The 22,255-nt window shown below is 46.0% G+C and overlaps 1 protein-coding gene and 1 non-coding gene across 2 annotated transcripts; one reads left to right on the top strand and one right to left on the bottom strand.

Moving 5' to 3' along the window:
• Positions 1 to 1,936: 1,936 nt before the first annotated feature.
• Positions 1,937 to 2,009, top strand: TRNAF-GAA (transfer RNA phenylalanine (anticodon GAA)). The gene has a single exon. It is a non-coding gene; the product is annotated as a tRNA-Phe (tRNA).
• A 9,469-nt stretch (positions 2,010 to 11,478) lies between these two features.
• On the bottom strand, positions 11,479 to 20,666 carry LOC142470248 (uncharacterized). Its single transcript, XM_075577195.1, has 3 exons — positions 19,964 to 20,666; positions 14,622 to 14,902; positions 11,479 to 13,549 (listed from the first exon to the last, which is right to left on the bottom strand). Exon 3 carries the CDS (start codon positions 12,824 to 12,826, stop codon positions 11,663 to 11,665), a length of 1,164 nt encoding a protein of 387 aa, XP_075433310.1. The 5' UTR covers positions 12,827 to 13,549; positions 14,622 to 14,902; positions 19,964 to 20,666; the 3' UTR covers positions 11,479 to 11,662.
• Positions 20,667 to 22,255: the final 1,589 nt, after the last annotated feature.

Raw genomic sequence — 22,255 nt, 5'->3', positions numbered from 1 at the left:
TGAGTGTCTGTGTCTGTGAGTGTCTGTGAGTGTCTGTGTCTGTGAGTGTCTGTGTGTGTCTGTGAGTGTCTGTGAGTGTCTGTGTCTGTGAGTGTCTGTGTCTGTGTCTGTGTGTGTCTGTGAGTGTGTGTGTCTGTGTGTGTCTGTGTCTGTGAGTGTCTGTGAGTGTCTGTGAGTGTCTGTGTCTGTGAGTGTCTGTGAGTGTGTGTGTCTGTGAGTGTCTGTGAGTGTCTGTGAGTGTCTGTGAGTGTCTGTGAGTGTCTGTGAGTGTCTGTGAGTGTCTGTGTCTGTGTGTGTCTGTGTCTGTGTGTGTCTGTGTCTGTGTGTGTCTGTTTCTGTGAGTGTCTGTGTCTGTGAGTGTCTGTGTCTGTGTCTGTGTGTGTCTGTGAGTGTGTGTGTCTGTGAGTGTGTGTGTCTGTGAGTGTGTGTGTCTGTCTGTCTGTGTGTGTCTGTGAGTGTCTGTGAGTGTCTGTGAGTGTCTGTGAGTGTCTGTGTCTGTGAGTGTCTGTGTCTGTGAGTGTCTGTGAGTGTCTGTGAGTGTGTGTGTCTGTGAGTGTCTGTGAGTGTCTGTGAGTGTCTGTGAGTGTCTGTGAGTGTCTGTGAGTGTCTGTGAGTGTCTGTGAGTGTCTGTGAGTGTCTGTGTCTGTGAGTGTCTGTGTCTGTGAGTGTCTGTGTCTGTGAGTGTCTGTGTCTGTGAGTGTCTGTGTCTGTGAGTGTCTGTGTCTGTGAGTGTCTGTGTCTGTGAGTGTCTGTGTGTGTCTGTGTCTGTGTGTGTCTGTGAGTGTCTGTGTCTGTGAGTGTCTGTGAGTGTCTGTGTCTGTGAGTGTCTGTGTCTGTGAGTGTCTGTGTCTGTGAGTGTCTGTGAGTGTCTGTGAGTGTCTGTGAGTGTCTGTGAGTGTCTGTGTCTGTGAGTATCTGTGTCTGTGAGTGTCTGAGTGTCTGTGAGTGTCTGTGTCTGTGAGTGTCTGTGAGTGTCTGTGAGTGTCTGTGAGTGTCTGTGTCTGTGAGTGTCTGTGAGTGTCTGTGTCTGTGAGTGTCTGTGAGTGTCTGTGTCTGAGTGTCTGTGAGTGTCTGTGTCTGTGAGTGTCTGTGTGTGTCTGTGTGTGTCTGTGTCTGTGAGTGTGTGTGTCTGTCTGTGTCTGTGTCTGTGAGTGTGTGTGTCTGTGAGTGTGTGTGTCTGTGTGTGTCTGTGTGTGTCTGTGTGTGTCTGTGTCTGTGAGTGTGTGTGTCTGTGAGTGTGTGTGTCTGTGTGTGTCTGTGTGTGTCTGTGTGTGTCTGTGTCTGTGAGTGTGTGTGTCTGTGAGTGTCTGTGAGTGTGTGTGTCTGTGTCTGTGAGTGTGTGTATGTCTGTGTCTGTGAGTGTGTGTGTGTGTGTGTGTCTGTGAGTGTGTGTGTCTGTGAGTCTGTGTCTGTGAGTGTCTGTGAGTGTCTGTGTCTGAGTGTCTGTGTGTCTGTCAGTGAGTGTGTCTGTGTGTCTGTCAGTGAGTGTGTGTGTGTCTGTGTCTGTGAGTGTGTGTGTCTGTGAGTGTCTGTGAGTGTGTGTGTCTGTGTCTGTGAGTGTGTGTATGTCTGTGTCTGTGAGTGTGTGTGTGTGTGTGTCTGTCAGTGAGTGTGTCTGTGTGTCTGTCAGTGAGTGTGTGTCTGTGTCTGTGTGTCTGTCAGTGAGTGTGTGTCTGTGTGTCTGTCAGTGAGTGTGTCTGTGTGTCTGTCAGTGAGTGTGTGTCTGTGTGTCTGTCAGTGAGTGTGTGTCTGTCTGTCAGTGAGTGTGTCTGTGTGTCTGTCAGTGAGTGTGTGTCTGTCAGTGAAGTCCCATGAAGTCTTATATTCTATTCCCCCAAACTCTCTGAAAATTCACCTTTTCAAGGAAGCCTATCTGGCCTATCTCTAACATTGTGCTTCAGATCCGCTCCAGACACCTGTCCAAAAATCATGCACAGCCGAAATAGCTCAGTTGGGAGAGCGTTAGACTGAAGATCTAAAGGTCCCTGGTTCGATCCCGGGTTTCGGCAGATGATTTTGTCAATAGCAGTTTATTGAGCAACCTTTACATTATTTAGAATCATAATAATAATAATAATTTGTCACCATATGACTTCTGATTCCGTTCAACCATTTTATAAGAGATACCAAAGAAAGAATGCAACGTATGAAACAATAGCATTAAAAATCAGTGTTGCACATATTGTATCATTTTGCCAATACCTATAAGTGAGAGCAAGCAAAGTGCATTGTGTGCTGTATTTTGTTTATATGAGGCGGGCATCAAAATAACTAAACTAGTGCTAGGTTTTTTACTCTCTGAAAGCTCTGAAACAACAAGACAGGTGAATAGTTCCTCCACCAGAGCTCCAAGAGACACCCGCTTCAGCGCGACGAAGAAGAAGAAGACATACATAAAACCTTCTTGCATTATTGGCGATACTGCTGTGATTTTGACCATAGCATTAAACATCAACAGTTCACAGACTGGTGTTGGTCAAAAAGTTTAATGAGCAAATGCCAGCAAAGTTGGATGTGTTCTGCATGTTTCTATTTTCTGATGACAGATATGGTCACAAAATGGATACATATTGTATCTTGTTATGTATAGACTTAAACTGTAAGCTTTTCGGGGGAGCAGCAACTCTTTTTCCGGATGTTTCCTTTTATGTCTGTAGTGCTTTTTACCATTATGTTTCCTATCATTTCCCCATAATGTCTCATTATTATATCCATGACAGATGTACTGTAGGATACTATATCCCTAGCCATATATTTATTATATTCAAGTTTTGTCACTTGTATTATTGCTGTGAAGTGCTATGTATATTCCCCTTATGGTGACAAACTGGATAATATTTCCATTATGTCTCCTATTATTTTCCCATGGTATCTATTATTATTATTAATATTATTAATATTATTATTATATCCATGCAGAATGTAGGATAGTGTCATCTAAAAGCACATATTGATTAAATGGTTGATAATGATGCCTCTGTTTTTTGCCAAGATTTTCTTGACACTTACACCCCAAGACTTCAATAGAGCCACACTTAAAAGACATCATCATTCTTTTTGATTCAAATGTACTTTTATGGTGCAGAAGCTGCATGCTGCCTGTGCCTTCAGTGTATGCATTTGTCAGTGTGTCTCTATGTGCCTTTCTGTCTCTTAAAGCTGCAGTTCCGTCAATATCCTGCATGTGTGTTTTTTTTAATAAATCAGTTCTGTAGTAAGAAAAAAATACTTTTAGCATTTTCTGTTTTCAAAAAAACAACTTTGAAAGACCAATTTTCTTGTATTCTATTTTAACAGCCATTTACTAAGGCACTGCCCCTTCATGTCCTGTCACAAGCTCTGGCACACCCCTTTGTCAGCCCTGCCCTCCCTCTAGCACATGTCAGTGCAGGAGTGCTCATGAATATTCATGAGCTTCTACTGAGTGACAGAAGCAGAAGAAAAATAGATCCCTTCACTAATTATGTCACCAAATTTCGCCTATCGATACATGGAGAATGAATTGACCTGCAGCTATACAGTTCTTTAGGTAATTAGAGATTGCACACATGAAACTATTGCAGTAAAAAAAAAAAAAAGACTGAACTGCAGCTTTAATGAGGTGGGATCACCTCCTGTGCCAGGTCCCTGGACACAGTGCAGGCCCAGCCAACTGGCTGCTGCTGCTTAAATGCACGTCTCCTTTAATCCACACCTTGACCTTCACTCTGAACTTGGTCAAGGAGAACACACTAACTTTGGGCAGTGCTGTGCCTTATATGAAAAAAAAGACAAAAAGAACAGCGCAAAACGCAATAGTGAAGTAAATAGGTACAAATTATATTTGTGAAAAAATGGTGAGTATTAAGCGTACATTTAAGCAGAAGAATAAAAGCATATCTGTGCAAACATCAGCACAATGTTACCACAATGGAAAGCCTCTGGATGGAATGGTGAAGCCCTCTGGTGCAGCAGCTGTCTTCTGGCAAGTCACAGTGATATCTCTCACTTATCCTGGACCCCTGCAAGCGGCAGCTGCAGCCCTTGAGCTGTTCAGAGTTCCCCCACTGGTAGTGGCATCTGCTGGGCTCGTGGCAGCTCGTTTTTAGCTGTCCTTGGGAAACAGTGATGCCTCAGGGCTCTCCTCTCACTGTACACACCGCGCGGCCCACGTGGGATCTTCTTCCGGCGCTCGCGCACTCCCGTGACGTCACGGATGACGCGCGATGTGAATTTCAATGGAGAAAGTCCCAAAAATAGTTGCACATTCAGAAAATCGCTAAAAATAGGTTAGGGAGGCTAGGATGGGGAACCAGACCCTGCCAATCTCTATCTTTTGTATCACTGTGCCTTATATACCTTAGGAACAGGCACATCTCTGATGTCACTAACAGTGGACTCAGAGCATGTTACCACTCCCCTTGAACACATATTACACCTCATCAGGGTGTGAGGACAAACCTCCATGATTGGTGCTGGCAACCCTGTAACTTACCAGGCTTACTGCCAGCATGAGAGAAAACTGTATGCCATTTTATAGCATGGCTACATTTATATATATATATATGTGTGTGTGTGTGTGTGTGTGTCCGAGGCGGGGGGTGAGACGGAAGGAAGGGAAATACATGGGATGGGGGGGGAAAGAGGGGGCTCGTGAGGTGGGAAATGGGGGAGGAGGGGTGGCAGGCAATACTGCCGACACGGGGGGGGGGGGCTGCTTAAAATGTTTGTCCCGGGCCCCAGGATTTCTGTTGGCAGCCCTGGGTGTGTGACCTGACCGGCTTGGGGGGCCGCGGGATTTCCCTGAGCGGGGAGAGAGCAGGCTGTTGCTTGAGGGCTGGGCAGCTTCTGCCATCCTGATTGCTGCTGGGTAATGCAGCAAATCAGGAGGTGTCAGGAGCCTGGGGGTGGGACCAAAGAGAGGAGGAAACAGCATGGAGCGGTAAGAGGGTGGGTGTGTGTCTCAAGCGCATCACACCTTTCACCATTGTGTCCAGTATTTTTGGAGAAGCCACCTGGCAACCCTACATGTGGGCCACAAGGAACTCAGGATTTGAGGTTAGCATTATACTAAGGCCCTTTAGCTTAGAAAATACAAGTCTTTATATGTATAGACAGTTATCCTCCGACCACAACAAGCCAAAACCTGCAGAATTATTGTGTAAATCATAAGGCTGCGCTTATAGTGCGGATGACGGCGACAGTGCGTCAAAACAAATGCATTGCAGCCATCGCGTGCGCTTATAGTAAGCGCGACGTGACGGCGGCACAATAAGCGCGGCCTAACAAGTTAAATCAGGTAAAGGGGGGAAGGTGCTTTTAGTAATAGAGCTGCAGGATCCTCTTACACATGAGTCTAAAAAAAAAAAAAAGTACTTTTTTGTTGGAAAAAGAAAACCTCAGAGCACATTACTTTGCCGTTGAATAATAATAACAGTAACACAGTGAGGTGATGTGGGCCTAGTTTTCCCATAGACCTATGTGTTTCCTGCCACCCTGCCCCCAGCTGCTCTGTGTGCTCCTCAGCAGGAACAATACACTGGCACAGCTCTTAGCCCGCCCCATCCCATACCCGCTCTTCCAATTGGACGGTGCCTGCGGTGTTCTTGATTGACAGCTGCTTTATCACATGTACAATCAGGACCCCCTTCCCAAAGCATCATGGGAAGTGTAGTTCAACCCCCTCGGTGTCGTGACATCAACAACTTGAGCTCAGGATGTGGGCCTATCCCAGTCAGCGAGAAGAGCAGCAGCTACATGTAAATATCCTGGCTAAACATGCAGGGTGTCAGCAGGAGTTACACACAGGCCTCCAGCTGCACCTATTTGGTAGGCTCTGTTTATCAGTAGGTACAGGACATAAAACAGACAAACTGGTTATAGGGAATTATTATCCCTCCTATTGTGTGTGTGCAAATATTATTAATAATATGATCTTTGCATATAGCAAATTACATGTTATTCACAGCCTCCAAATGTACCTGTTTTTTTATGTCCTGTACCTATTAAATTAATCTTTACCCATTTAGCAGGTACTGTACCTCTCATGTCCTGGTCCTATTAAATTCTTATTTACCTATTTTACCTATTTAGCTGGTTCTCTACCTGTTATGTTATATGCCTATTAAATTAATCTTTACCCATTTAGCAGGTACTGTACCTGTTGTATCCTGTGCCTATTACATTCGTCTTTACCTATTTTACCTACTGTATTGATGCCAGTGGCTGAAGCTGCAGCTAATTCAGGGCTGTTCTACAGTGTGTGCGCTTGCTGCGCTGTGCGCGCGGCATTTATAGTTGGCTGAGGTTAGTCAGCCATTCTATAATAGGAGCGCGCGTGTGCACGGCAGTGAGCGTGGGACCAGCCGACGGGGGAAGATGAAGAAAATAAGGAATTCACGCTGCTACTGCCGCTGAAATGTGTGTGTGTATAAGTGCACAAATACATTTTTTTTATTTATTAAACATGTTATTTTTTCTTTTAAAAATCTTATTTAAGTAATTATTCACTCACAATCTATAGTATACACACACACGCGCACACACTACCTTCCCAGCATGTCACTCCCGGCAGCACGGACTCTATACACACAAAACGTGTGCGGCACATGCACACGCGTTCGCACAGGCGTGCGCACGGCCACATAGTATATTACGAGCCTAAAGCAGCTGGGAGATTGATGACTTACCTGCTAACGATCAACTGGTTATGGTGGATATATACACACAATAGAAGTGTTATTAAAAGTATATACAAATCCATAGATATGTATATTTTATTGGTTATATGATCTTTGCATGTAAGTAAATGGTTCATGTTATTGAGCTTCGTACAGTGGGGTCACTTTCCTGCCAGCTCCTCTCTCCCACAGCGAGATACTGCAGCAAATAAAGTTACCTCTTCTGTTTGACAGACATGATTTACAGACCTTCCAACATTTGGCACAAAGTTCAAGGACGTAAGTGATTTAATGAAGTTTGGTAATGCCAATAAATTGCATTTTTATAGGAAAGTTTTCACTTGAAAAGGTGAGAGACTCCACTGAAGTATAAGTAAAGTCAATGTTATTAGTATTATTATTGTTATATTGTGTGTGTGTGTGTATATATATAGAAATACTAGCTGAGAGACCCGGCGTTGCCCGGGGGGGGAAGGGGAGCGGGGGGGGAAAGGGGAGCGGGGGGAGAAAGGGGAGTGGGGGGGAGAAAGGGGAGCGGGGGGGGAGAAAGGGGAGCGGGGGGGAGAAAGGGGAGCGGGGGGGGAAGGGGAGCAGGGGGGGGAAGGGGAGCAGGGGGGGAAAGGGGAGCAGGGGGGGAAAGGGGAGCGGGGGGGGGAAAGGGGAGCGGGGGGGGAAAGGGGAGCGGGGGGGAAAGGGGAGCGGGGGGGGAAAGGGGAGCGGGGGGGAAGGGGAGCAGGGGGGGGAAGGGGAGCAGGGGGGGAAGGGGAGCAGGGGGGGGAAAGGGGAGCGGGGGGGGAAGGGGAGCAGGGGGGGAAGGGGAGCAGGGGGGGGAAAGGGGAGCGGGGGGGGAAGGGGAGCAGGGGGGGAAGGGGAGCAGGGGGGGGAAAGGGGAGCGGGGGGGAAAGGGGAGCGGGGGGGAGAGGGGGAAAGAGGAGCAGGGGGGGAAAGGGGAGCGGGGGGAAAGGGGAGCGGGGGGGAAAGGGGAGCGGGGGGGAAAGGGGAGCGGGGGGGAGAAAGGGGAGCGGGGGGGGGGAAGGGGAGCGGGGGGGGAAAGGGGAGCGGGGGGGGGAAAGGGGAGCGGGGGGGGGGAAAGGGGAGCGGGGGGGGGAAAGGGGAGCGGGGGGGGAAAGGGGAGCGGGGGGAAAGGGGAGCGGGGGGGGAAAGGGGAGCGGGGGAAAGGGGAGCGGGGGACATGGAAAGGGGAGTGGGGGGAGTGGAGAGCAGTGGGCATATGTATTGTCATAATTCATGTATGGGCATTTCCCCCCCCTCCTCCGTGCGTCCGTCCCCCTGCGGTTCGGCTGGTGCCCCCCCCCCCGTTCCCCGTGACTCCCCCCCCGTTCCCCGTGACTCGCGCTCCCCCGCCCCCCCTCCCCCGGCACCCGCTTGGTCCCCCGATGTGCCGTCCTGCTGAGTGAGGTGTGCAGGCGGTGGCAGGAAGCGCCCTGTGTGGGCCTGAGGCTGAGGCGGCATGCGCAGTGGGCCTGAGGCTGAGTCGGGACGCGCAGTGGGCCTGAGGCTAAGGCGGGACGCGCAGTGGGCCTGAGGCTGAGGCGGGACGCGCAGTGGGCCTGAGGCTGAGGCGGGACGCGCAGTGACTTACCTGAGCGGGTGGTAGCGCCAGGGAAGTAAGGGAGCGACTGGGGTAGGAGGGCCGCGCTTCCCGTCCGGAGCCAGTGCAGGGCGGCGCACGTGATGGGGGGGGGCGGACAGAGGGGGTGTGTGTGTATAGAGTTGCTGTGTTGTGTGTGTGTGTGTGTGTGTGTGTGTGTGTGTGTGTGTGTGTGTGTGTGTGTGTGTGTGGCCTGTCACTCCGCCTCAGGCCAATGAGAGGTGTGCGGGGGCGGGCGGCCCAAGGGACCAATGAGATTTCCCCTAGGGACACCGGACATGCAGGCAGGCAGGCATACAGTGCTTTCACTAATATAGTATATAAATATATATATATATATATATATACATATATACAGTGTTCGACAAACCTATACATTTGCACGCCCCGTGCGAGTGGATTTAACATCGTGGCGAGCTCCTATTGGCCCAAGCAACACACGTGTGGTACTAGGTGGCGTGTAGATTTTTTTGTTCGGCGAGTAGATTTTTGGGTGATTTGTCGACCACTGTATATATATATATATATAATCAAAAAATAAATAGATGATACCGTTCTGTGGCTAACGAAATGCTTTTATTTGTGCGACCTTTCAAGTTAAACTGATCTCTTCTTCCGGCGATGTTACAATGAATGAAGCAAGCAAAGGGTATGCTTCAAAACAGTGTCTCTTGGAATGTTATCTGTGCTTGTCCTCCCCCGGTGTGGATGTGATTCATGGCTAGAGGTGTTAAATGGTTCCTGTAGAAGTGTGTGTAGATGCTATGTGGTCCCTATTGGTGTATAGGGATGGAAAAACAAGGAGTATTGGTATGTGTAAGAGACAGCTGTGTGTACATACATATAGCACAGTATGTGCAGACATGGCCTTTGCGCTCATGGGAAGAGAGTTCACTTGTGTCAGTAATGACTCATATAATTTCGATCTCTGTTTAGGCCACCGTTAAGTATCCCGAACAGTTGCATAAATTTGTATTCATGCAACCGTCTACCTTTCGGTGTTTTAAGATTACCTTTGAGTATGGCAACCCTCAGATCGTTCATCTTATGGCCAGAGTCAGAGAAATGTTCGCCGACAGGACCGTCTCTTGTTCCGCGTGTGATGCTGTGGCGATGCAGGTTCATTCTCTTGTTAGCCCCTGCCCTGTCTCCCCTATGTAGTAGCAGCCCCCTGGGCATTTCATGCACATGATGAGGTACACGACATTGCTGGAGGAACAGGTGAACCTTCCTCTGATTTTGTATTCCCGATTCCTGTGTGGTATTTGTATTGTGTCCGCTGTGTAGAGCATTGCGCAGGTTTTGCATCTTGCGTCCTGGCATGGTTTTGTCCCGCATTCAGTGATACTGCTGAATACTTTACTCCTCACCAAAATATTCTTGAGATTATGGGGTTGTCTGTATGATAATAAGCAGTGTTCGACAAACCTATACATTTGCTCGCCCCGGGCGAGTGGATTTAACCCCCGGGCGAGTAAATATTGGCCCAAGCAGCACACGTTTGGTACTAGGTGGCGAGTAGATTTTTTTGTGTGGCGAGTAGATTTTTTGGTGATTTGTCAACCACTGATAATAAGGGTGCTTCAGGGAAGACCTGTTGCAGTCTTGTATCTTCCTGTAGGATGGGTTGTAGTTCCCTGGCGATCTTGCGTAGGGCTCCTAGGTATGGGTTATATGTGACCACCAAAGGTACCCTGTCGCTTGTCTCCTTATGTTTGTATTAAAGGAGATCACTTCTTGGTATTTTGGTCACAGACCCCCAAACAATTTAAATCTGCACACACAAACCCATGTAAACTCAACCCCAGACCCACCTCACTATATATATTTGTCTTAAGGAGTGCTACTGGGTATGTGACATTGTACAGTATAAACACAAGGAAGAGAAGCCCAATGCAACATGATCCTCCGCCGACTTAAATTTAACATGTCAAAAACAGAACTCCTTATATTTCATGCCAAACCTGGCCCTACTACCACCTTCCACATTACTGTTGGAAGAACTACTATACATGCAGTAGCCCAAGCACGCTGCCCTGGGGGTCACAGCCTCCTCTCTCACATTCAAAAGGTAGCTAAATCTGTCGTTTTTTCCTCCGCAATATTACAAAGATACGCCCTTCCACTGTTGCTCGACAGCTAAAACTCTGACACAGACCCTCATTCTCTACCATCTCAAATACTGGAACCTTCTGCTGTCCGGTCTTACTGCTTCTCACCTGTCTCCACTACAATCTATCCTAAACGCTGCTGCCAGAATCACTCTACTCTTTCCTAAATCTGTCTCAGCGTCTCCCCTGCTGAAATCCCTCTCCTAGCTTCCTATCAAATCCCGTATCTCACACTCAATTCTCCTCCTCACTTTTAAAGCTTTACACTCTTCTGCCCCTCCTTACAGCTCAGCTCTAATTTCTCGCTATGCACCATCCCGACTCTTGCGATCCGCCCAATGATGTCTTCTATCTACCCCTCTTGTATCTAAAGCCCTCTCTCGCCTTAAACCTTTCTCACTGACTGCCCCTCACCTCTGGAATGCCCTTCCCATCACTACCCGACTAGCACCCTCTCTATCCACCTTTAAGACTCACATTCTAACACATCTGCTTAAAGAAGCATGTGAGTAGCTCCGAGGCTGATACTATAGACCGCATACAAAAAGCTTGGCCCATTGCAGACACACTTACCAGAACGCCCTCCTACTGTCTCTGTGTGTTCTACCTACCAATTAGATTGTAAGCTCTTCAGAGCAGGGACTCCTTTTCCTAAATGTTACTTTTATGTCTGAAGCACTTATTCCCATGATCTGTTATTTGTATTATTTATATGATTGTCACGTGTATTACTGCGGTGAAGCGCTTTCTACATAAATGGCGCTATATAAATAAAGACATACAGTACATACATACATACAACATCCAACATGACAAAGCATATAGTTAAATATTTATCTGTTTCTCTCTCATATGTGGGGTCTGACTTACTTATCTCTCTCTCTCTCTCTCTCTCTCTACCCTCTTGATGATATGAGAGAGAGAATCTAAAATTAATTTGCAGAATTTCAATAACCCTTGGCATTTGTAAATAGTTTCTTTAGTAAATAAAGAGTTCAATTGAAAATAGATACATTTTATTGAAGAGTTTTAAATATATTCTTAGTAAAATATGTTACAAACTGACTTATACATATAAATCTTATTTACAGATAGTCACAGAGCTTGTCATCAGTTACAGATTAGTCAGGGTTTTTTTTTTTGTTTTGTTTTTTAGGGCCTAAGTAGCTCATGGGGGAAATAAGTCTGGATGGTGGGTATCCGTAACGTTTAGAGATGTTATGATCCTCCTGCCTCTGAACAAAGCACTGTAGCCTCCCATTGGAGGTATGTTGACAGGCTTACTCCCTCTCCAGTTGTGCTTTCCTTTTCATAGCCTCTCTCTCCTCTCTCTGTTCTGGTGGAATAGGTATGGAGACCTCAAGCTCTTGGAGAGGCTGTTGACAGAAGGATGGAGTGAAGTTGTCCACTCTACTGGGTACATTGATAGGAAGCTGCAGGTTAGAAAGCTGGTGCTGCAGGTTAGAAAGCTGGTGCTTCTGGTTGAAAGGAGCTTGAATGGGGATAGTGGTTTGGCTGACCTTTTCAATGCATCTTACTGCAGCTTCCTGTTCTATGGATATCACTGGGAAGTGTTTGGGATTCTCTATAACTGAAGCTTTGTTTTCCCCATGTTGTTTGATTTCACTGGTTTTAATGTCAGGTCTTGTGTACTCATGTATTTTAAATAGCCTAGGCCTGGCATTAATACCGACTCCTTTAATTCCAGAAATACTGTCCTGTTTTTTGGCCATGAACCTTTTAATCGCATCAGTAAGAGACCACTGAACATGAGAAGCAGAAGTCTGGCTTTGACGTCCTTGCATTGGTCCAAGCTTATTTCCAAGTGTAATGGATTCTGCGGGTGCCCCTGGACCTGTGGGACCTGCTTTTTTAACCAATGGGTGAAATACTTGAACAGAGTTAATCATTTGGAGGCTGAGGTTGCTGTGATGGGCTTTCACCTTTCCTTGTTCAGAAGGTTCCAATGACTTCTTGCCCTTCCCAATGACTTCTGAATTCACTCCAGGCTGATTAGCACTTTTTCTTTTGAGAGCTTTGGGGTTATTATCAGTACCACAAGCCAGCGCTTGCTCAAAACTGAAAACGCTGGTCTGGTTCTTTGTTTTCTTCACTAGCTGCTTGATATTGCTGTTTTGTTTACGTTTGATCCCCATCTCTTGAGGTGTCTTTCGCTCAGGACTATGAGTAACTGCAGGAGACTTTGCATCTTTACATTTGATCCCCATTTCCTGAGGTGTCTTCCGCTCAGGACTATGAGTAACTGCAGGAGTTTTTGCATATTTACGTTTGATCCCGATCTCCTGAGGTGTCTTCCGCTCAGGACTATGAGTAACTGCAGAAGTCTTTGCATTTTTAAGTTTGACCCCCATCTCCTGAGGTGTCTTCCGCTCAGGACTATGAGTAACTGCAGGAGTTTTTGCATATTTACGTTTGATCCCCATCTCCTAAGGTGTCTTCCGCTCAGGACTATGAGTAACTGCAGGAGTCTTTGCATCTTTACGTTTGATCCCTATCTCCTGAGTTTTCTTCAGTTTAGGATTAATATGAGTAACAGCAGGTGTCTTTTAATCCATTGTACCTTCGCGGCTTTGCTGCATCTTTTCAGATACCTTATTGGAAATGTGGGCACCTGAGAGACAAACACATTTCATCTTTTTTAACAGAACAGCCTCGTCACCAGATTGTGGGCCATGGGGTTACTTCCCTGGTATAGGAGCAGAAGAATGATTTACTGGCTTTGACATTGGTTTTACTTTCTTTTGCAGTGCAGTTTGAGGGACTTGATCCTTTGCAGCTGAAGAAAGGATCTTTTTCTTCTTTGTTTCCACTGTGGAGCACTTTGGTACTCCCTCAGACTTTGATGGACACTCAGTCTTCACTGAACTCAGCACGTTATTACGAACCTTCTGAGCAATATGTGAAGGGGCCTTCACCTCTGAAGATCTCTTCTCCATATCTTTTAACCCATCCCTTTTCCACACTGGCACACATTACTCTTTGTTACTTTGCACATCAATATGTAACTTTGGGAGGTGGCTCAGCTTCCGAGCTGGTTGAGTTGGGTACATTAGAAGCGGTTTTTTCATTAGCAGCAAGCTGAACTGCTCCTTGTGTAATTAAACTGGCCTGGGAAATATGTTGGGCTCCAAGCGAGGTCTGACACACTGTAACAAAATCAAAAAGGAGAAATAATCAATTATCATAAATACCAACACATTGTACATAATAACACAAAGGAAGAAAAGCAAACACATGCTTAATCCCTTCAGTATTGGCGAGGACTACATACTGTAGAGTTCTATATATTTGTAACACTACAGTGGCGAATGACCGTAATTAAAGATCTTTATAACAGGTAATGGTATCGGTCAAGGAGAAGATTTTGAACAATGATTAGTAAAGATTCTCCATATCTCATCTTGTAAGGTCTGCAACACAATGCAGTGGGGAAAAGGAATTAAGCTAATTACACATGGAACTCAGTGCAAAGAACTACTGTACACAATGCAAAATTATGAGAGATATCCATGTTTTATCACAATAATGATGGTGGAGTGATGAAGACGAAGAGAAGTAGGTTTTATTGGTGGGGATATCATTAGTGATAAAGAGGGCAGATTATGATAAAAGGCCAACAAGAGTTTCACAAGTCCCTGTGTGTTATTTGTCAATGGGAAAACCAATACACTACAGTAGATACTCAGTTTGTTCATAAATTGATAATATGCAAAAGCGGCATTCAACTTAAGGAACATCCACAAACGTTTAGCTGCAATAGCAACAACTGGGGGAAATGCTATGATTTGGGCATCTAGATCTCTCCTTTTTTGCCCCTTGTGCTCCCCCAACTGAACCTGGTTTGCCTTACCCACCTGACACTCCTCCTACTTTTACATTTTCGGCTATCCTGGTTGCTTGGGGATCAGGGGCTGCCGAATAATGAGCCAGTGGATAGGACGGTCTTGGGCTTTTCCCCCTGGGGGAGGTTATTGGCAGCCCAGTGGGTGTCTGTAAGAAGGAGCCAATCTGTGCTGTGTTGCCACCAGTTGGAGCATATTGGCCAGGAACTGGGTGGTATGTCCTATCCTGAACGTGCATTTCTCTAAGGGGTATGAATGTTGGCTGCTGAAGTTGTGCATACTGGGTGGCCATAATACAAGGCCCTATTGTAGCACGTCTTTCCAAATGTGTGTTGGGACGGAAAGTAACAGGCTGCGTTGTGGCTTCACCCCTAACCTGGTCTGCAAATCCTGTGTATCCTCCTGTAGCAGTGTGGTAGAATCCTCCGTTCATGTCCGATACACGAGGGTAAGCGCGTGTTGCCTGTGGGATCTGCTGTAGATACATTGGTGTTCCTGCAGACCCGTGCAAAATCATGCCTTGGGACCCATGTCTGTAGACTTCTGTATTCCTCCCTACAGGGTGGAAGCTGTTGCTCCATGAAGGGTAAGCAGTGGTGACTGCAGGGGCACTGCAGGTCGGTGGAGGGTTCACAGCAGAGGAATTTAAAAACTGATCTGTAAGGAAGAAAGGTAAAAGTGAAGGGCCTGAAAAGCACAATCAAGGCACATTTCTTTAACACACGGGGACTCCACTCCAGTCATCAAACCCCCCACAATAGGTCAACTTTTGAGGACTGATTGAGCGAGCTGTGCTGAAGCAGGGACGGATTGAGCCACCTCCGCTGAAGCTGGGATATCCTGAAAGCCTGACTTTGGGGGGTTAGGACTGCTTTAACAGACTTACTAAAAGATATTCTTGATATCAAATACATATGAAATACATAGAGATGCTCACTTGGCTTGGTATTTTTATTTTGCCTTTAAAATATTTGGGGTTCTGGTTTTGAATAAAGTTTTTGGTGGTCTTTGTTTTGTTATGAATAGCAAGCACTAACAGGGATAATGGCTTGCTGGGAAAACACATTTATTTGATTATCAATGTTACAGACCACTACTCTGATCAATAGTGGTCAGAAGTTTCAATATTTAAATACATTTTTAAGCAAGCTCCATGATTGCCTTCTATTCATAGCATTGCTATGTGTTGAAACACCAGAGCACCCGTACATTTTAGCTCAATATATGGGGTTTAATCTATATATATATATATATATATATATATATGTAACGGTGTTTCTGGCCCGGCCTGACCCACCCAATCTCACATTGGCCCCTGTGGTCTAACCGGACCCCATTACAGTGTGGATATGTCATATGGTGCACCTGCTGGCTACAGGACTCCTGAGTCTCCCGCATGATGGTGTGTGGGGAGAACCCGTCAGACAGGCAGCTGAGGTAGTGTGCTGAGTCTCACCTAGTTCCAGTGCAGCGCCTCCACCTCACCAGGGTCCCTGCGTCCGCAAAGGGATGATCCTGGCGAGGAACTCCTCCGTGGTGCTCCTCTCTGTACACTCATTCTTGATAGATACACGAGAGGGTTTCTGGCTGAACTCATCTTTATTGACACGGCAGGGCAACTGCCCTCCACAAGGAGTATCTTCAGCCGCTCATCTCGCCAGTGCTCCCTTTAGTTAGGTATGTCACCCAGATCAGGGATTCACTATTCCCGCAGGAATCACTGTCCTGTGCCAGGTCCCTGGACACAGCCTCCCATGGAGTTACTATAACATAACTGACACTCTGATAGAACTTTAACTCCTTCCTCAGCTCTGACAAGAGCTTTCCAGCAACACTCACAGAACTCAGAACTAACAACTTTAGAACACTGTGCTGTGCCTTATGTAAGCTTCTGAGGCTGACACATCTCTGACATCACTAACCATGGAGTCAGAGCATGTGACCAGTCCCAGCCATACACAGAGCACCCCACCAGGGTGTGAGGGGAAACCTCCATAATTACTGCTGGCATGCCCACACTTACCAGGCCTTACTGCCAACAGGAGAGATGACTGTAGGCATTTTACATGACCGCTACATATATATATATATATATATATATATATATATATATATATATATATATATACATATACATATATACATATATACATATATGATGTGTTGGGATGTAACACAGACAGAAAACTATTTCTAGGTAGTTTTCAACACAAAGTGGCAACTGGCATATAGAACTTGTGCAGTCCATCACCTGCTTTCATGTCCACCTATGAACACAATGACAAATATAGATGTACCATAGCTTTCGGAACTGGATCTTTAAAAATAAAAACATAAAAATTGCCTGTTCCTACTGTGGTATTTTGTGGTAATATTATGGTGTGGTATTCTGAGACGTCTGGTATATTGAGGTATCTGGAGGAGCACTCAGGTCAGTTATATCTGTAAATCAAGTGGCAGATTCTGCCCTCGTTTTGTGGCTTTGTCTTTTTTGGGGCCTTTGTATTACTGTAGAGTAGTGGTTTCCAACCTTTTTTTGGTTAAGGAACCATATGTGAAATTCTGAGGGACCCCAACCCTCTCTAACAACGAGTCTAAGATGAGATGCATTGTAATATACCCCAACCCTATCTAATAGTGCGTCTGAGATCAGATGAAGTGTGAGGAACCCCAATCCTCTCTAATAGCGCTTCTGAGATCAGATGCATTGTAAGAAGCCCCAACCCTCTCTAATAGCGCGTCTGAGATCAGATGCATTGTACTGTAAATTCTTCTGTATTAAGTACAATTTTAAAATGACCTGAAAATTACAGCGAACCCTTTAGGGATGCCCGTGGAATCCTAGGGTTCCTAGGATCCGTGGTTGAAAAACACTGCTGTAGACAATAATTTAAGGATATGGCTGAAAGTAGTGGAACATTACACCCCACGGTGTAGAATTGGTCCAATAGTTTTTGACCTAAACTTAGGGCAAGGAAAAAGCATGCCTTATACATAACTAATCCTACTGTATACACTAAGGTTCCTGTGTCTTTTTTTACTATCCCATAGATCCCATAGACGTTTGCCGCTTTGACATTTATGTATACAGTACATGTGTTCTTTTCTATACATTACTGTTCAAATCATTTAAGATTTTGAATTACAAGCCAGATATGAAAGTAAATACAATAAAACAAATATGTGTGTATGTATCTATAATAAATCAGTTTTGACATTTATAAAAAAAAATATTATCCAATAAAGGCCAGGTACCTAACCCCCCTGGGTGTTGTCTACCTCCGTCCCTCAACCCCGCTCCCCCACCCCATCCGTCTTCTTTCTCCCATCCATTGATAGGAGTCATGTTATCTGTTCTGTACCCCATAAAACATTGTGAAAGTAAACAGTTCAGAAATATAGATATTATCCATTTCTTTTTGGGTATGTAAAGGTCACGTTGCTTCCTACCTGCCATGATACAGAGTTAAGGTGGAGATAATTAGTCTCTCCGTACAGCGCCACACTTTTCCTATCTCTGAGATGTCCACAAAACTAACGGTTTCCTTCGGGAACTAATTCAAGTCACGCACAAACAAGTTTACATTTGTGTATTTATCTCAGTCTCTAAGGCGATTCCATGATGTCATTACAGAACACTGCTGCTGGCATCTCCTTGGAGGCTCAATGATACTGTCTCGTGATGTCATAATAGAGAAATCAGCTACTGTTGACATTTAATTTCAAGTGGTTGAGAAGTGGTTAACTTGAGTAGCAGTCATAAAAATCACAGCTGCTGTGATACATTGTATTACATACATTGGGTGACACAAGTACACATATGGACAGTGCCACTGACAGCAGTGGGATCAACATACTGTATCACTGGGTTCAAATGCATTGACTTCATGGCAAGATAAAGTATCACAGATTATAATGAGATGTATCACATTTTGCGTCTCTGCCCCAGCATGCACCTTGGGGAGAGTCAGTAGGAGGAGTTGGGGAGGAGTTACATGGCACACAGATTATAATGAGATGTATCACATTCTGCGTCTCTGCCCCAATTTGCACCTTGGGGAGAGTGAGTAGGATGAGTTGGGGGCAGTTACATAGTGCACAGATTAAAATGAGATGCGTCACAAGTTGCATTTCTCTGATACTTTTTTTTAACCTTTTATTTGCCCAAAACAATCCTCCATATCTGAAGTGCCATAAGTCTAACATACCGCGTCAGAAGTAAGAAACTGTTCTTACAGTATATATGCTGCGGCTCTGCTCCAAAAAATAGAGCCATGCGTCTAAACACAACTACTCTATGTTGCTGCATAGACCTTTTATGTCTAATTCCAGCACTGGGGAAGTGTTCAACTCCATTCAAGGGCAGTCTAAACTAAACTACTACTTTGGTACAGCACTGCACTTTGCTTTAATGCTTCAGACATATGCATTATGGGCTTTGAATGGGTCCCCCTGCTTATTTGTGGGGGGATAAAGATGAGTCTTTTACAATGAGAGTGCTACTGGATCTATGTTCTATATACAGTGACACCTCGCGGCCTTAATTACAATTTATTTTTGGGATGTTTTTTGTCAGTACACTAAAACCTCCTCTTGGATAGACACAGGGGGATATTCTAGTAGCTGGGAGTTGTGCAAAAGCGTGCAGAAAGAGCCTTATCCGATTGGATTTCTAGAACAGCGGTGCGCAAACTGGGGGGTGCGACCCCCATGGGGGGCGCAAGACTGCCGGCTGGGGGGCGTGGTGTTTACAGAGGCCCCGCGCGCTTCCTGAAGGCACTTAAATTAAGTGCGGGAGAGCTGCAGGGCTTCTGTAAACCTTCACTTACCTAGGCTCCGGCGGCTTCCTTCCTGCGTCGCCATGGGCATCAAAATGACGCTGTGAGGTCATGTGACGTCACGTTACTAGGGCAACGTGACGTCATGACGCCGGAGCGCAGGTGAGTGGGGGTTCTGCTTTAGATATTGTGAAGCGAGGGCATCCAGACACTGATTAAGGGGTGCAGGAAACTAGTCATTCACACCTGGCTTTTATTTCTAGATCGACATTTACACAGACACACACACACGTAACAAGGGCTAATTGTAGTACAGCTAAACCCCGTTATAACGCGCCTCGCTATACCGCGATTCGGTTATAACGCGGTTTTCCCGTGGCTCCCGTTTAAAAAATAAATAAAAAAAAACACTGCACACTGCACACACACTGCTCTCACTGACACACACTGTTCACACTGACACACACTGCACACTGCACACACACTGCTCACACTGACACACTGACACACACTGCTCACACTGACACACACTGCACACTGCACACACACTGCTCACACTGACACACACATTGCTCACACTGCACACACTGCTCATTGCTCACACTGCACACACTGACTAAGTAATCTACAATAACCCCATGTATTTAAATCCACCCCTACAACAATCCTGCATACATGTTTGGTACCAAGTGAAAATGCGAGAATTTTACAGCATGAAGGACCCCCAATGCATTCCTCCTTTGCAAACCGATAAAGAATGAGTTTGTGCACTATAGGGGACTGCTAAACATTACAGGATAGTAAGTTGCATGCCTTCTCAGTAGTCACAGGACTGACCTGTTTTTTTTTTCTACCAGCTGTGTCTTTCCACAAAAATGTGTAACCTTTAACCAACCCCCCCCCCAATCATGAAGGCCCCTCCTCTTGATCCCCACCCTACCGTGTTTATCTGCAACTTGTCTCAAGCTTCGTTCAACAGGCTGTTTAAGGAATCCACAGCTCTCTGAAAGCTCAGATAGGAAAGGCAGGGCAAAGAAGCTGGGAGGATTTTGCTCCTCCCAATGGTTTACCTACTATGTACTCTGCCTCCTGAAAATAAACACATCTGCAGGTTTGACCGAGCACAGCAAGAACGCTTTACAGCTTCCAAAAAACAGCACTTCCAAATGTTCAGCAACCCATTCCAGTGCAAAGGTCTGATGCTCCACCTCAACGCTGTTGTGCAGCGGCAGTAGAGTAACAGCACAGAGCTCTGTCACCACTTCCTAGAGCTGCCCTTCTATTCAAGGAGACGGCTGCTTTGCCTTTTGCTACTCTAGTACTACTCCAATGAATAGCATTGCCACATCTGCCCTGTAACATGAGCTGTCAGTCCAGTACTAATCACAGCACTTTAACGTTGCATTGAGGTCCAATCTTCTTAATGCTGGCTTAAAGAGCTCTATCAAGGCTTAAATCTGCGGTGCAGCACAACTAGACACACACACACACACACACACACACACACACACACACACACACACACACACACACACACACACACACACACACACACACACACACACACACACACACACACACACACAGCCCCAGTACTAAGCCTCTCCGGAAGAAAAAAAACACTCCGGAAGAAAAAAAAAACACATGGCTGCCGGGGGCTGAGAGAGAGGAGCCTATGAGAGGGAGGGGAGAGGGAGGGGGCTGTGAGAGGGAGGGGACTGGGAGGGAGGAGAGATGAATCGTGCCGTTTTTTTTAAACATTTTATTTCTTTAATTAACTGGCGCCCGTCATTGCGGGCCCCACAGAGAGGCCAGACGGGCCCGCATGTTGTGCAGGCCTCTTCCTTCCTTCCCTCCTTCCCTCCTCACTCCCTCCCGATCAGGTGCGCGGCGGCCATTTTTTTTTTTTTAAATTAGCGCGACCCCGTTACTAACGCGGTGGTCTCGGGGTGGACCCCGAGGACCGCGTTATAACGGGGTTTAGCTGTATAATGTAATAAAATAAATATATTTGTCATTTAATTGGATTTTATTCATATGTTTTATTTTAAAGCGGGGTTGGGGGCGGATTTGGGGGCGGGACTAGGGGCGGGGTTGGGGGCGGGACTAGGTGGCGAGTAGATTTTTTGGTTGGGCGAGTAGATTTTTGGGTGATTTGTCGAACACTGTATATATTTATATAGATATTAGTATGTACCATTGACTTTTATACACCAAGTGCAATCCATTTCTGTGCGCTAAACATCATTTTGGGGCTGGGCGCAGATGGAGAAATTTGAACTTAGTACACGAGTGCAATTAAAGTTTGACATGCGCCGAAACCCTCCACCCCTCCCCCTGCTCAGTTTGCGATGCTTAGTATATTGGCCTCAGTAGGTCTCTCCCTTCCACTTCAAAGTAACGTTTTGACAACCAAAGGGGACCTTCTACAGTAGTTTTTGGTGATTTCATCAGTCCCACTTGGCAAATAGTATATTGGAGATTCAAAAAAAGAGAAAGTGCTCGTTAAAGTAACACAATCTTTGATATTTTTAATCGAAAACAATGATATTCTTCCAGTGTATTAGTCAAGCACCTTACAGTTCACAAATACACACTAGAGAGGGTTGGAGTTCCATACAATGCATTGATCAAATACATTGTAAGGAGCCCCAACCCTCTCTAACAGCGCGTCTGAAATCTGCATTGTAAGGAATCCCAACTTTCTCTAATAGCGCGTCTGAGATCAGATGCATTCAAAGGAACCCCAACCCTCTCTAATAGCGCGTCTGAGATCAGATGCATTGTAAGGAACCCCAACCCTCTCTAATTGTGACCCTTGCACTCACCACGAACAAGGCGGACCCCCGGTACTGAGGTGGGAAAGTAGAAACTGCGCTCCCACAGCAGTGGAGGCACGCCTGGATTGTCAGCGTAGCCGGGTCGGGTTGGAGAGAGAGGGTAGTCCAGATACTTGCCGCGGTCATGAGGAGGAGCCAGTAACGGTAGATGTCCGTTGTGCCGAGGTCGAGGGTTGGAGCTGGTGGGTTAAAAGAATGTCCTATATCCGTGGTCAGGGATGGAGAGATGCAGGTAGTCGAGGGCAAGCTGGGGTCGTTATACAGAGAGCGTCCAAGAGTCTAGCCGGGTCGGTACACATGAGGTCAAACTGAAAGCAAGAGAGACAAGGCACAAGGCAAGGCAAAGCAGGAATGTAGGAACACAAGGCTACTATGGTCTATGCTCAGCAATG

This window comes from Ascaphus truei, chromosome 19 (genome assembly GCF_040206685.1).
Source record: "Ascaphus truei isolate aAscTru1 chromosome 19, aAscTru1.hap1, whole genome shotgun sequence".
NCBI lineage: Eukaryota > Metazoa > Chordata > Amphibia > Anura > Ascaphidae > Ascaphus > Ascaphus truei.
Note: the sequence above shows the minus strand (reverse complement) of the source record. Positions and strands in the feature narration are given on the sequence as shown.